Source organism: Crotalus tigris, unplaced genomic scaffold, assembly GCF_016545835.1.
Source record: "Crotalus tigris isolate CLP2741 ecotype Arizona unplaced genomic scaffold, ASM1654583v1 scf7180000017695.2238764, whole genome shotgun sequence".
Classification (NCBI taxonomy): Eukaryota; Metazoa; Chordata; class Lepidosauria; order Squamata; family Viperidae; genus Crotalus; species Crotalus tigris.
In genome coordinates, this window is record NW_024096573.1 from 1,665,678 (window position 1) to 1,681,205 (window position 15,528).

The 15,528-nt window shown below is 36.0% G+C and overlaps 1 protein-coding gene across 4 annotated transcripts in view; it reads right to left on the reverse strand.

Moving 5' to 3' along the window:
• EGF (epidermal growth factor) overlaps positions 1 to 12,939 on the reverse strand; it is a 50,565-nt gene extending 37,626 nt beyond the window's left edge. For 3 of the 4 annotated variants that reach the window (XR_005556131.1, XR_005556130.1, XM_039338347.1), the window contains exons 1-6: positions 12,258 to 12,939; positions 7,025 to 7,156; positions 4,265 to 4,464; positions 2,791 to 2,969; positions 2,161 to 2,391; positions 347 to 549 (exon numbers count right to left, since the gene is read on the reverse strand). Coding sequence is in view for 2 of the 4 variants with exons in the window: in XM_039338347.1 (XP_039194281.1) it covers positions 347 to 549; positions 2,161 to 2,391; positions 2,791 to 2,969; positions 4,265 to 4,464; positions 7,025 to 7,156; positions 12,258 to 12,384 (1,072 nt within the window). In the remaining 2 variants the exon portion in view is untranslated. Of the gene's footprint in view, positions 1 to 346; positions 550 to 2,160; positions 2,392 to 2,790; positions 2,970 to 3,560; positions 3,647 to 4,264; positions 4,465 to 7,024; positions 7,157 to 12,257 lie in introns of those variants that run through there. The other variant, XM_039338349.1, reaches the window with a different exon arrangement.
• Between the last annotated feature and the right edge of the window lie 2,589 nt (positions 12,940 to 15,528).

A 15,528-nucleotide genomic window follows, 5' to 3' on the forward strand; every position in this document is an offset into this window, starting at 1 on the left:
GCATGGACGATTTCCTGTCCACTCTCTATGGCCATCCCCTTCCTTTTGCAGCAACCTTCCCAGCATGGCTGACTTCCTGTCTTTTCCACACAGCCATCCCCCTCTTCCTATAGCAGCATGCTGAGTACTAAACAAAGGCCAAGTAATGGGACAACATTCAAATGCCAAAATGCATGGAGAACCAAATTTTGAAGTAGTTGAGTTGAGTACTGTGGTACCACTGCATATTCTTCTTGTTTTGAAATTTTGTTACATAAAAATAAGCAATAATTATATTTTCTATAAGAAGCATTTTTAGGCTGCATTATGGAGCAAATGTTTTCCTTATTGGGATAAGTAAAGTTACCAAGTCCTTTAGAATCCATCCTTTTGCCAATCTGTTTTGCAGGGTGCACCACCAATATCTCAGTAGGTTGAGGAAATGTTTTTTTCAAGTTAATTACAGCAATATCCTTTCCAGTGTATTTATTGGCTATCCGATTAGTTCCAGTCCTTGAGTCAGAATAGTATATATGGTCACCAAAGATAAATATGTCATAGGCTTTATTTCTGCAGTGAAATAAAACAAGTAGTTGCATCAGTTTATTAAGTTGCTCATGCACAAGATAAGGAAAATACATTATCAGTCTAGCAAGGTAGTTTAGCATCTATAAATATTTGTATACTATTTCATTGGAATCAGTGGAATTTTACAAGTAACCTTTTCCGTTTAATTCAAAGTAGCAAAAATAGAGCTAACTTTCTCATATTTAGAAATAGGATTTTTTAGTTAACTTTGGATAATTTGCATTTTTGGCAAGGAACCTTTTTTTTTCTCCTTCTGGTTTTACATAATACTTAAATTTGACCCTCTTTGGAGGACATACAATAAATGTGTCACATAAACAGTTAAACCAGTCAGGGTTTACAAGGAATTAGTTTTAGTTCATCTTATTCCAAGGGATTTTTAGGGCTAAGCTTTCTCTGGTCATCATGTTGTTTGAATAGAAGGAAAATTTACTCTGTTCTGTCAGACGGAAACAAAGTTCTACCATGGCCATGCAAACATAGGACGGCTTTAGGAATTCTGTCTCTCCATTGATTTTCCATATATGTCTCTGTGTCACAATGGAAAGTGTAGAATGTGACAAGAAAGCGATCTGCTCCTCCAAACCATCTGTAATACCTGAACCACCATGGATTTTTTTCCAAAGTTTTTTTAAGAAATGCAGAAGATGACAAAAGTCTTTGGGATGATAACCCATTTCATCAAGTCATCAGTGACCATATACTCCTAGTTCACAGAGATTTATGTTTTTATTCTGGAGGTGGTATCTTGGTCAAGAATATTATACAAATATCAACAATTCTCAAACAAAATTCTTCTTATCTAATACCTACAAAGTACAATATGTTGGGATCATAACTTTATCATTTCATTGTTTCATAAAACCCTTATTAACAGTATAATCAAATTCCTTTTTCTGAACCATTGATTTTAATTCCATCTCATGAACCATAAAAGTTCATGTTAATGTTAAAAATTAACACAAATGTGTTAACATTTCTGTTTGGAAGCTTGGGCGTGTTGTGACAAATGTTAAGAACTGGGCTCCTTTCCAGAAAATTAATCACCATAACTGTCAGATTTCTTACAATAAGAAGTCCTCGACTTATGATCACAATTGGGGACAGAATTTTTGTTGCTAAGCAAGGCAGTTGTTAAGTTTTCCCATTATTGTAAGTGAATCACTGAAGTTATTATGTGAATCATATGGTCATTAAGCAAATCCAGCTTCCCCCATTATCTGGGAAGGTCGCAAATGGCAATTACATGGGATGTTGCATCATGTCAGTTGACAGGTGCCTGGTTTTTGATCATGTGACTATGGGGATGTTGCATCAGTCATATGTAGGAGGACCTGTTGTAAGTCACTTTTTTTCAGTGCTGTCGTAACTTTGAACAAAATGAATCGTTATAAGCTAAGGACTACTTGTTCTCCCATGCATACAGAACTGCAAAAAAACTTCAGATGAACAATGAAAACAGCTACATTATCAAGGATGGTTACTTATCCACTGGAACAGCACCTCAGTAGAAGTCTGCACCCATAGCAGAGCAGCTATAGCTGATGGGTGCAGTTTTTTTTTTAAATTGCCATTTTATATCCATAAACATACCGTCCCATTTGTCTGTATAGCTTCATAAAATGACCATTGTAATCGCAGGTTCCAAAATATGAAATTTCATTAATGGTGTCGTGCTGTATCCAGAACAGCTTCACATTGATAAAGTCCAGGGAAATGGTTTTGATTTTTTCTGTGCTCCTTAGAACTTTCCAGATTTTATTTCCATCTAGATCTGCTCGATAGATGCTATCAAAAGTCCCTTCAGTAGACCAAAATAAAAACCTGCCAATTAGAACGATTATCATCATCATTATTTCAAAAATTATAAAAGCAATTGTAAAGCTCATATATTCTTTTATTAATGAATTTGTTATCTAGTATTCTTTATATTGTTTTCATCCCAGTTTAATTATTAAAAGTAATTATGCATCATTTCTTATTGTCAGCATACGTGGTTTACAATACCTGCAATATGCAGAAATATATCTGTTGATGCAGAAACAGCTGTAAAAGCAGATTATGATTCATTTAAACTAGGCATTTATTTACTAAGCTGAACATATAAGGGAAAATGGGAAATAATAGGCTCATCTGCCCATTATATTCTCCATTCTCACAGTCCATTTCTGTATATTATTTAACTTTGAGATTTGCTTCTGCACTAACTAAAAATGGAAATACCTTTGACTTGGGTCAACTTCAATACTTGTAGGATTGTGGTTGTTCTTTATAAGAATTCGGGAATGGTTTCCATCCAAGTTGATTACTTCAATAGCTCCTTGGGAGTGAGCCAAATAAATGTCTTGATTTATCCAGTCTACTGCCAATCCAATAACATCCTTTTTTATGGAGCAGATGGTCTATTACATAAGCACATTCACACACAAAAATTAAATAGTTATACTAAAATGCAACCATTCTTTTGTCTATTAGTATTAAGGCACTGGAATTCATGAATAACAACTTTATATTCATTATGACTGATACTACCTTGGTTTAACATTTAAGGAAATGCCTTTAGGCATTTATTATTAAATTCAGAAGAAGAAAAATAAATCCAAATCTACATAAGCTATCACTCCTGAAATGCATTTTTTTTTTTTTTGTATTTTCATAAATCTTTTTATGCTCTGGGCAGACAACCCCTTAGTGGTAGGATAGGAAGAATTCAAGAACACATGTGGCCTTTTCATCTTTCAACTTTCTTCGGTCCTTCTCTCCCATTAGACCAAATTTCCTGCCACACATTCCTATTGTGAATATCTATTTGGAGAGCCCAAGGGCTCAAAATCAGGTGAATGCAAAACTTCCTTGATTCAGCCACTAAACATCTCCAGAATATATAGTTTTGTCACTGCTGTGAGTGAAATGACACTGTTGAAAATTTCCATGGCCACCACAAGACTTGGAAAGATGAGCTACATTTTCCCATGGATCTCTTTCTCTTTCACCTTTATCTGATTGGGGTCTTGGGACACCATCAAGAATCACAGGATTGCAGCTTAAAGAAGAGATGACAACTGGAAAACCTGAGTATCTATTATAAGCAAAATATAAGTTATACTGTATTCTGTATAGGGCATCATATTCAATAAAGGCATGGTAACATGTACTTCTAATACTAGACCATGAGTTTCAAAGATTTCAGGCCACAGACTCTATTCATTTTTTTAAGCCCCAGAACTCCTTATGAAGAGGCAAAATTCTAGTGTGCCATTTTTAAACATCAGCAAATTTTAAATGTGTGGACCAACTCCCATGTTGCTGGGAAATTCTTGGAACTGAATTCCACACATTTTTAGTTTGCTGAGAGTGAAAAACTCTGCTGTGTACAAAAAAAAATGATCAAATTTGAGTGACCATTTTCATTTGTTTGTTTGACCTTGATCATTCACAAAAGTATCACCATGCTCTGAATAAGTTTGCAAAAAAACAATATAGACACAGGTTTACTTCTTTCCACAACTACAATACAGTACAGAGACATTATGAGAAAGATCTGCCATCTAAATTGCATTAACTTCATCAGCCCCAAAGACAAACTACGGCATGTGGTGTCACTGCTTTTCTAAGAAGAAACAGAGATATCCTTTTGGTAAAAATGTCCCTTCTTATTTACAATCAGGAAGAATTTTAACAATTATTATTTTATTACCTCTTGATCTGAACCATCCAAATGTACACGTTGGAGGACACATTTTTCTTTATCCACCCAATAAAGATATTTTGCTTCATAATGGTAATCAATTAATGCTGATAAGCCAACATCAGCTACCAGTATTTGGTGATTGGTTCCTTCTACATCTATTCTATAGATCGCACTTCCTTGGCTGAAAACTAGGAATGGTACAGGATCTAAAGAGAAAAAAATGAAAAATGAAAAAATGCCTGTGCTCCAAAGCAAACTTTTTATTCTACTCTTTTCTGTATTATTCCTTCAAGTTCAACATTTAATGTATCCTTCAAAAATATGAAATGTAGAAAACAATCCAATTCAAAAGTTTGATGTGGTTGGAAACCAGGAGAGTGTAAGTTCTAGTCCCTTCTTAGGCATGAAAAACCAACTGGGTGGCTTTAAGGTCAGTTGCTCTTTCTCAGCCCAACCCACCTCACAAAGTTGTTGTTGTGGGGAAAATAGGAGAATAGAGGAATATTGGTATGTTTGCCACCTTCAGTTGTATATAAAAAGGCAGGATAAAAATCCATTAAAAAGATACAAAAATATATGTATTATAAAAGAAAATGGACAACATTAAGGCAAAACATTTTATATTTATTATCCATAACTCATGACTTTATTTAAAACAGCTTTATTTAGAAGTTTAGCTACAATTTTGTATACATTTCTCAGGAAATTAAATCCATAGGCACCAGAGGTTTTTGACTAGGAGTAAACATGTAAAACTTGTCCAGCTTTAAGACATAGACTTCAGCTTTCAGAATTCCCGAACCAACTTAAGGTATTCTGGGGTTGAAATCCACAAATCTTAAAGTTGCTAAGATTAGATGCCCCCCGATGTAAAGGGTTCTGTCCTGTATCATGGAAAGCAATGCTACAGTACAGAATTATGATAATCCATTTAATGACCAGCCTAAGTTATGACAGCATTGAAAAAGTGGTTTATAACTAGTCCTCACACTTATGGTTGTCACATGACAGTGTACAGTCACATGATCAGTTTTGAGTGCTTGGCAACCAGCATAAATTCATGACAGTAGCCACATCCAGGAGGCTTCTGAAAATCAAAATCAATGGGGGAAGCAAATTTGCTTAACAACCATGCCAAAATAATAATAATAATAATAATAATAATAATAATAATAATAATAATATGAGGCATAATTCCCTTAACAACCTCATCACTTAATGGCAAACGTTCTACCCCCAATTATAATTGTAAGTTGAGAACTATTTGTACAACCCCACATCTACTATCTCAGGCAGGAATTACTAATTATGGTGTTTTTAATTACACTCAAATAACTATATTTTCATGAACTATTAGTCCACTCTATGTATGAAATGAATCAATATGAAGTTGTGATGGCTATCTAGACATGGAGCTCACAATCACCTGACAGTGTGTTAACAATGGGGAGAAAGGGTTTCTTCCAAGGGTTTCTTTCTATCCAACTCGATCCAACTGAGGGGGCCTGCTACAGATCCTGTCAGCCAAAGACGATCGAACTAGAAGATGGTCTTTTTCTGCTGTAGTCCCTGCCTTCTGGAATATTCTTCCCTCGGAGAAGGTTTTAAAAACTTGCGTATGTACCTGGGCGTAGGTCTTGCAGTGTGTTAAAGGCCTCATTTATTGGCTTTGCGATTAGTTGATTAAGCATCATGGCTGCTGTTTGTTCTTATTTTTATTTTTTGATGTTTTTAAATTGTTTTATAATTTTAGAATTGTAAGCCTCCCAGAGAGACTTGGTTGAGTTGGACAGCTATAGAAAAGAAAGAAAGAAAGAAAGAAAGAAAGAAAGAAAGAAAGAAAGAAAGAAAGAAAGAAAGAAAGAAAGAAAGAAAGAAAGAAAGAAAGAAAGAGACTAGATATACATGCACACACACATGCGTGCACGCAGGTACACTGTACCCAGACTGAAATTCCAATGAGACCCAGTGCTGGGAGGGGGTGACTTTGCAAATGACCTTCCTTTCTTCTCCTGCCCCCTCTCTTCTAGCTAGTTAGACCCCAGCTTTTCAGGCTTTTATATGCTTGAGTTCTTATTTCCTTTACATACAGCAAACTAGCTATTTAGTTTAAGAGCTAACTCAATTTTTCTACAATTAACTGGGTTTCATACCCATGAATTTTAAAATCTACTGTGTAATTATCCCCTTAATATTTATTTCCTCGTTTATAAGTTATACAAGTAAAAGTGAATCCAAGATTTGAATTGGAATGCTCTTTGGCTAAATGCAAGATACAATTGAGTCATTTATATGCAAAGTTTCACACATTCAAAGAATGTTGAGAGAGGAGCAGCACTGCATATTCACTGGTGCCAATATGTATCCTAGACAGACACATTCATGTCGAGATGTCTGTCTGGTTTCCATGTGAAAAGGTGTTACATGCTCTCTTCTATAGAAGACGCTTTTAAAATACTTTTTTTTAAAAAGAACAATATACAAAGAACAAAAAGCAAACAAAGACAGTGGGAAAAAATAAAACCAGGGATCAGTAATATATTTAGAGAGTGAATTCAGTGTAACTAGCCAAATAAAAGAGAAAATTATTCTGATTTCCCTGGGAAAGTATTTCCACAGTTTGGGTGGAAAAAACATACAAAATATCACCAGCTTCATACAGTATTTCAGATGAAGGACAAAAACTTGGGAGGGAGGGAGTCAGTGTTTCTCTTCACATGAAGAGCTTTTATGACAGACTGCTCAAAAACAACAAACTAATCTTACCGCTTACATGACAAGATCTCTTGTCATCACCCAAAGAATAACCTGGCATACAGGAGCAGATAAAGGATCCAGGGACATTCAGGCAATTTTGGCTACAAATCTGAATCCTGCCTTCCAGACATTCATCTGTATCTGAAAAATAGTAATACGTAGATCAGAAAAGAAATAGGAAGTTTACAAATGTTTTTATACATATCAGATAATGATATCAGTGCCTTAATTAATGAAATTAGTGACAATGCATTTCAATCCCTCTAGTTAAAACAGCATTGGTGACTGTGTAAGTCTAAATAATACTCAGATGTTTTTCCAGAGCAAAGCTTGCAATATCCATTTTTTAATGAAAGTGGCCTGATCCAACAAGACAGTTTTGGCCATATTTATTATGGAGCAGGTGTTCTATTTATATTGCGTTGCATCTGTCATTTAATAGTTTCCAGTTAACCAAAGTGAAGAGTACTTATTTTGAACATTGCTTAAATGCCTATGCATCTGACATATTATTCCAATACTTCATAATACGTCTTTAAAAAAATTAATATCATGGTGATGCATATTGTATGATCAGGTGATCAGAAGGATTACTGCACGGGTACTTGGGTACTTGGCCTATTTCCCCACCTATCCCAATTCATTCTCCAACATGACTGCTTCCTGAAAGCTGTGCCCCATCCTGGAGATCAAGTGCTTAGCTTTGATGTCACCTCTGCCCAGAAAACACTGCAGAAAGTTAACATCTGGAAGGCAGCAGGCCCAGATAATATCCCTGGGCAGCTTCTTAGGAAATCTTAGGATGAGCTGGCTTGTGTTCTTACAGATATTTTCAATCTTTCATTGCAGCAGGCAGTGGTCCCATCGTGTTTTAAGATGGCCATTATTTGGCCAGTGCCAAAAAAGTTCACTATTATGGGTCTCAATGATTACCGTCCGGTTGCACTGGCATCCATCATTATGAAATGCTTTGAGAAGCTGATAAAGGACGTCTAGCCTCCCACCAGCATTTGACTCTCTTCAGTTTGCTTACCGACCAAATTGCTCTACAGAAGATGCTATTTTTTCTGTTCTCCATCTGAACGTGGAGCATATGCATATGCAGTTTGTCGGCTTCAGTTTGTCATTTAATACAATCTTTCCCCAGCATCTAGTAGACAAACTGGGCTTTTTAGGCTTAAACACTCCCTTGTGCAACTGGATTCTTGATTTTCTCACTGACAAGCCCCAGAATGTGCAAGCTGGAATAAATATTTCTAATACCATTTTCTTTAGCACAGGTTCTCTTCTGGGCTGTGTCCTAAGTCTGCTGCTGTTCACCCTGTTGACCCTTGACTGTTGTGCAAGATTTGCCACCAACCATATTGTGAAGTAAGTGGATAATACAACAGTAGTGGGCCTTATTCAAGATGACAATGAGGGTGCTTATCACAACGAGGTTGAGGGTTTAGTGAAATGGTGAAAGAAAAGCAGCCTGGTTTTAAACATTGGAAAAACCAAAGATATCATTGTCAATTTCAGAAAAGGCAGGCACAGCCACACTTCTCTGTGCAATAATGATTCACCTGTGGAGATGGTTACCAGCATCAAATTCCTGGGTGAGTAGGTAACAAGTAGGCTGGTTTGGTTGCTCAACAGTGAGATACTGGTGAAGTGGGCACAGCAGCACCTGCATTTTCTGTGTTGCATGAGAAAAGCATATCTTCCTTCTCCCGTCCTTACCACTTTCTACAAAGGGACGGTCGATAGCATCCTGTCATACAGCATCACAGTCTGGTTTGAAAGCTTCACTTCTTCAGATAGGAAGAGTGCAGAGAGTGGTGAGGACAGCTGACAAGATTATTGGCAGTTCCCTCCCTTCCATCCAGGACATAGCACCTAAGCATTGCTCAAGCAGGGTCCGCAAGATTGGGACACTACACTTCCTCTTCATGACCTATTTTCCTTGTTACCTTCTGGGAGGAGGCTCTGTGGTATCCAAAGCAGAACATCCAGATTCAGTCATAGTTTTGTTCCATACAGTATTAACCTTGTGAACTCTAAAGCTTCCTCTTTCTGCTATGTGTTCAAGATGGACCGCGATTAATATTTATATGTTATTTATACATAAGGGTGTAGATTTATATATATATATGTTGTATATAGCATGTTTAAATATGTGTTATGTATGTGTACACTTTTGAAAACAAGCAACAAAATTTCATTTTTAATGTGTGCCACTGCGCCCACAGTTAAAAAAGATAATAAAGGTTACCTACCTACCTATCTATCTATCTATCTATCTATCTATCTATCTATCTATCTATCTATCTATCTATGTTTTATCTAGCAATAGGGGTCTCTCCAAACTAATGCAGAGACCAGACCTGATCTTTTTCTAGAAGCAAATGGTTCCAAATCATTCTGCAGATAAAAATACCCAAACTCCCCCATCATCTCTTCTGACACACATGGAAACATCTACTTCAATTAGTAAGAAAAGATGGTTTTCCCATCTTTTCTTACTAGAAAGTCTGTTTCCTATTTCAGAGTTGGGCAGCTATATTTCTTAGTAGCCAAATCATGAAATGTTAATCCAATATATTTTTAACAACTTCACCTGCTTCTGCAAGATCCAATCTAGGTCGGTCACTGGGACCAGAGATTTTGTCCTCCGAGCTTTCGGACTCATGCTGGAACCCATCCTCTCAGGGAACTTCTCTCCAGCCAAGTGGGTTAATGCAGAGGTCTTCAACCTTTTGGACACCAGGGACCAGTTCCGTGGAAAGAGATTTTTCTGCAGACCAGAGAGTGTGTGGTTTTGTGTGCTGCCTTCATCTTGCGGATGGAGCTTTGCTTGTTTTGTGTGGCCTTGTTGCTGGCATGCCGCGGCCCAGTACTGGTCCATGGACCGGGGGCTGGGAATCCCTGTGTTAGAGAGAAGTTCCCTGAGGATGGGTTCCAGCACATGTCTGAAAGCTTGGAAGACCGAACTTCTGGTCCCGGTGACCAACCTAGATTGGATACTGCAACATTATCCTGGGACGCGTATAGTCTCCTTCATCACCTGTTTCTCTTATTCTCAAAGTGAAGCAGCTGCAGCTGCCAAAAAAAGTCTATCTATAAAACTTGACAGGCAGTAGTGAATGAAAGCCCCAGTTTCTGCTCTGTGCTCAAAAGTCTCTTTATGCCATCTCAGCAGAGACAGCCTGAGAGAATGAGTCTAAGTAATGAATCACGTCTTTGCAAAGCTGGCAGTAAAATTCAGAGTCCTTAGATACAAGGAATTACATTTACCAAGAATAAAAGCAAAGTTCCAGTTGCAGAAAGTGAAACATTAGTATGCATGGTATGAAGGCAGGGAGACTCACTAGGGTACTGCAAAGCGAATCACGGTCCTCTTTATAAATACAGAACTTCAAAACGGGCAAAGTTTGGTGCAACTTTGAAATATACTTTTGACAAAATGGAATTTCTAGGATTCTTGGGAAAAGACGTTATCTGTGGCACATCCTGCCTTTTTTATTTTTTTATTTGCCTATAATAATTTCTGTAGTTATCAGGGTCTCTCATTTATGTGAGCAAAAAGAATTATTGCACAATAAAAACTTAACCTACAGTATGTGAGAGTAAAATTTTGAGCGATGTGCTGAAAACTCCCCTCCAAAAACTGAGCAGAACTAGAAATAATAATAGTACCAACCCCCAAACAATAACCCAATGTCTCCAGTCATTTGTATAACTTTCAAATGTAATAAATGCACTGGCTTCTCATTTTCAGCAACAAATAACACTACAAACGTTTGGTAATAACAACAAAGGAAGTTACACAAGACAACAAGTTATTAAAGACTATAAATCTCTTAAGGATTTTTTTTGCTGAAAATGGAAAAAATGAATTGGTGATTAATCAATTTGCTATTTAATAAAGTTGCACACAAGAAGAAGTTAATTATGGTGCAAGTTTAATTAGGGAGAAGAAAGGATTGTTTGTAACTGCTGCAAAAAAAACCAGGAGTTGCTTCCTTATATATGTTTTCTATTTTTTTCTATTTCTATTTTTTAATCATGCTTCTTAATTTCTAAGCACACACTTTCTCTTTTTTATAATCTTACTTTTATGTTTATCTTTTATCTCTGATTGCACACCAAGTCTATAACATCTGAAATGATGATCTAATGTCACTACTGTGTAGCATGCAATGTATAGGATTGGAGTAAATGATGAATTGTTTCCATGACTGGTGCTGACAGGGCCTTATAACTCAGGAAATTCAATGAATAATGAACAAAATGATCATGGAAATCTAAAATTAGACAGAGAAACCTGATGGACTGATGGACACATGGCTCTGAAAAAAGACCCAATAACAGTGACAAATAAAACATATTGAAACCACTTTACCAATAATAATTCATTTGATGAAAATGTATTGATTTTGGGACACTTTCTGCTGAAGCAATCTAAGGAACAAGTCCCACAGGATTCAAGAGATTTATTTCCAATTAAATGTGCTTAAAATTGAAGCTAAATACACATTAGATGTATAGAAACCTCTTATGATCTGTGTGACTATTGCTCCCTTAATCCTCGAACATAATACTTAAGCAGTCTGGCCAATAATCAGGCTGGAGAGGTTACAAGAGTATATCAAGTGGAAAAGCTGCTAGACAAGTTGCTAGTTAAATAATTATGCCAACTTCCCAAGGAAATTTGGGAATTTCCCAAACCCTGTAAGAATCAAGTCATTTTGCCAGATTATATTCCCCAGGTTAGATATGTTGGCAGAACCAACTACTCTACTATATAATATAAACAAAAAAGCAAAGTGTATTTGTAATATAGATTAAGCCTTGGATTTTTGAACAACTACAATATAAAAATATTCAGGTACTTCAAGTCATATCAGTACCAAATACTTAGTTTCTGGCATCTTACTGAGATTATATCTGATCTAGAGTACAAAAATCTGGATCACCACAAGAGAACAATAAAGACTTACAGTTTACTACAGGTCTAGTTTCTTCAAGAAATAATCCTGATTTTTCATATAAACAGTTACATTTATTTAAACATTTAAAATATTTATCATTGTCACTTTTATTTTGGGAAAAAGACTACAAGCATCTGTTACTATCCAGTTAGATTATTGTAATACATGATGTGCATTTATCAAATCAAAACAGACACAATTAAATAAAAGAAATACTAATAAAAATGCAATAAGTCTCTGAGGGTATCTAAAGTTCTAATTTCACTCACCAAAGCAAGAGGAATTTTCATTCCCCATTTGGTATCCTCTGGGACAGATTCTGATCTCCTGAACTGACAGATCGATAATACTCATTTTAAAAACAACCGGCAAAAACGTGGAAAAGAGAAACATCATTTTTAGAAGTTTGTTGTTTTTTTAAAAAAAAAAGTTTGCAATAGGACACAGCTTATTTTAACTTTGTCATACCCTGGCCAAAAAAAAAAGCAGGTGTAACACTTCTTCAAGATGCACTTGTCTATAATAATCAAAGAAATCTTGTTCCACCTTGATTGTTCATTCTTGTCTCATTTGAGAATTGACCTGCGGCCTTATCAGTAGCTCTGAACTTGGAAGAAATTCCAGGGTGATGTCTTCAGTGCTCCTGCATTGCTTCCGCATCCTTTTTATGCAGCGGTGGGGGGTCCTTCTTCTTTTTTTTCTTTTGGAAGCCAAGTATGAAATGCCTGACCCACTTGTTATAAATTTAATGTGGCTTAAAACAAAAAAAACATGTCCAAATTCCAGTGCTGAAACAAAGCAATGAATGAATGAGCTGCTGAGATTTCTAAAGATGTTAAGTAAAATGAAGTAAAATAATTTCTAGGAACCTTTCAAAATAATATCTTTCTATCAGTTCAGCTGAAGTGTTAGAATCCTCAAAACACACATCTCTCTTTTTCCCTGATGATAGAATGGCTCTCTTCTTTATGCAGCTTGTTCCCTAACTGCCCTTTCTTTTCCTTTTAGTGCCACTTCAGTGAAGCTTTGTTTGCAAATAGAAATGAAGCCAACAACTTGCTGAAGTGAAGCCATCCACCCTCTCAGCAGCCAGCTGAGAAACTCCTTAGCATACATGCTTGATTAGGATGGTTATGTGCTTGTGTTTGATTTTAATCAGATTTTAAAATATGAAAGTATTTTAAGTAAGGTATTCTACTTTATGTTGGACCATTATATAAATTTACTTTTATAGTTATTTGTCTTATAATTCTTCTATTTTCCCCCCAGAATTGAAGCCAGTAGTTGAGAAAGAAAAAGTAGGGGGAAAATGATCAAGTAAAATGATTAAGGGCCTGGAGACAAAAACATATGAAGAAGGGTTGCAAGAATTGGGTATGGCCAGTCTAGAGAAAAGAAGAACTAGGGGTGACATGATAGCAGTATTTCAGTATTTTAGAAGCTGACCCAAAGGAGAGGGGATCCACTTATTTTCCAAAGCACCAGAAAACAAGACGAGAAAGAATGGATGGAAACTAATCCAGGAGAGAAGCAACCAGGAATTAAGGAGAAACTTCCTAACAATAAGGAAAATTAACCAGTGGAACAGCTTGCCTTCAGAAGTTGTAGGAGCTCCATCATTGGAGGTTTTTTATGAAAAGACTGGGCAGCAACCTGTCTGAAATAGTATAGGGTCTCCTGCTTGAGAAGGGGTTAGACTAGAAGATCTCCAAGGTCCCTTCCAGCTCTATTCTGATTGATTGATTGATTGATTGATTGAAGTATTGGAACAATTGAAAATATAATAATATAGGACTTCCAGTTTGGGTTGCAGTGGCTATAGGCACACGAAGAGACTCTTTCTCTTCGTTACCTGCATTTCATCTGCCAGTAGACCCTTAATCGGGTCGAAAAGTCACCCTGGAGGAGTGACTACCGATGAGGAGGACTCTCATTGATTGCAGGGGGAGGAGGCAGCTCCTTTCGCGGTCTGAGGCAGCTCCTCAGGGCTGACGGAGAGAAAGATCGGCCAGTAACATGGCCGATTATTTAGCTGCTCCAGCTGAAAGTCAAAAGAACATCTAAGCATTAAGAAACCATCGTGGATGATCCTGGTGGGATTTTTCCCTTTCTCCTTCTGCCTAACTATCTCCTGTCAAAACCCTTTTGGAATTTCTTTCCTGCTTTGAAAAAGCTGCCTTTGTTTATCTGGGGAAAAGAGCTTTCCAAAACAAAGGAAAAAACTTCTTATTGACTATTTTTACTTTGGCTACTTGGGGGCCCTGGAAAAATCCTTGTCATAAAACTTTATTATTATATCTTTTAAGCTGGAGAATAGTGTCTTCCTATGTCTTGGACTTACTTTTTTAAAGGGATAAATCTTTATTGTTTGAAAAAAACAACAACAACTCTATGAGAAGCCGGAAAAGAGACTCCATAGCTCTGACTTTGCTAATCTCATTCTTGATGTCTGGGAGAGACTTTCATAGTTTACTGAGGACATCTTGTGGAGAAATTTAATTGTAACTGTTTTTTGTTTGTATTACTATTGAAATGGAGAAATCATACTCATAACTCAACTGTAAACTCATACTGGAAAAAATTTATGAAGCTACTGAGGAAATATGTTCCCAAATAAGAGAGAGAACTGCAAAAATAATAAACAGAAATTTTACTGTGAATTTACAAACTGACCTTCAGACTCTACTTGATCATTCTATAGACCAAAAAGCAACAGAAGAAGAATTAATTTACATACAACCTATGGAGACTTTGGATGACCAAAAAATGATTGTAACTAAACTATCTACAATTGCAAAACTAACAGAAATGGACTTGAAATTACAACTGTTGGAGAATTATGACAACCTTGATAATCAACTATTAATTATAAAATTGGACATGATTGAGTGTTTTATCCAGTAGACAGGAACCAGGTGTCAAAAACAGAGGATGGGAGGTCTTTTACTGACCCAAATGATATTACAAGCAATAATGGGAGATCTATTTGCTGAAATAGAGGCTTTGTTATGGAAGCCTTCTTGGCATAGGAAGAAAGCCAGAATAAGATTAAAAAGAGAAATTTAAAATTATATGTAATGGATTAAAAAGGTTTTGAGAAATATGGACTGATTTAAGGATTAAGATTTAGAGTTGAAAATTTGTGATTATTAGAATATATATGTTAAACAGAGTAAGAATGTATTTTCTTGAATAATATTTGTATCAAAATTATTTCGTAATGGAATGAGAATAAGAATATGAAAGAGGTTTTTAGAAATACAGATAGCTTTAACAACTAATTGAGTGTGTTAAGTTAGTAAGACGATGTTTTGTGTAATACTGTAATAGGTGTGTTCTTTTTTTTAGATATGATAATTATTTGAATGAGATTTAAATGCTATTTGAAGTAATAAGATCTGTGATAAAATCAATAGTTTATGAGATTATGAATTAGAATATATCTGGATTAGTATTTTAAAAAGGATACCTGAAGTGATAATACATTTATCTAAGGTTAAATTGGACTATGGTAGTTGTAAATTAATAAAGCTCAAAACA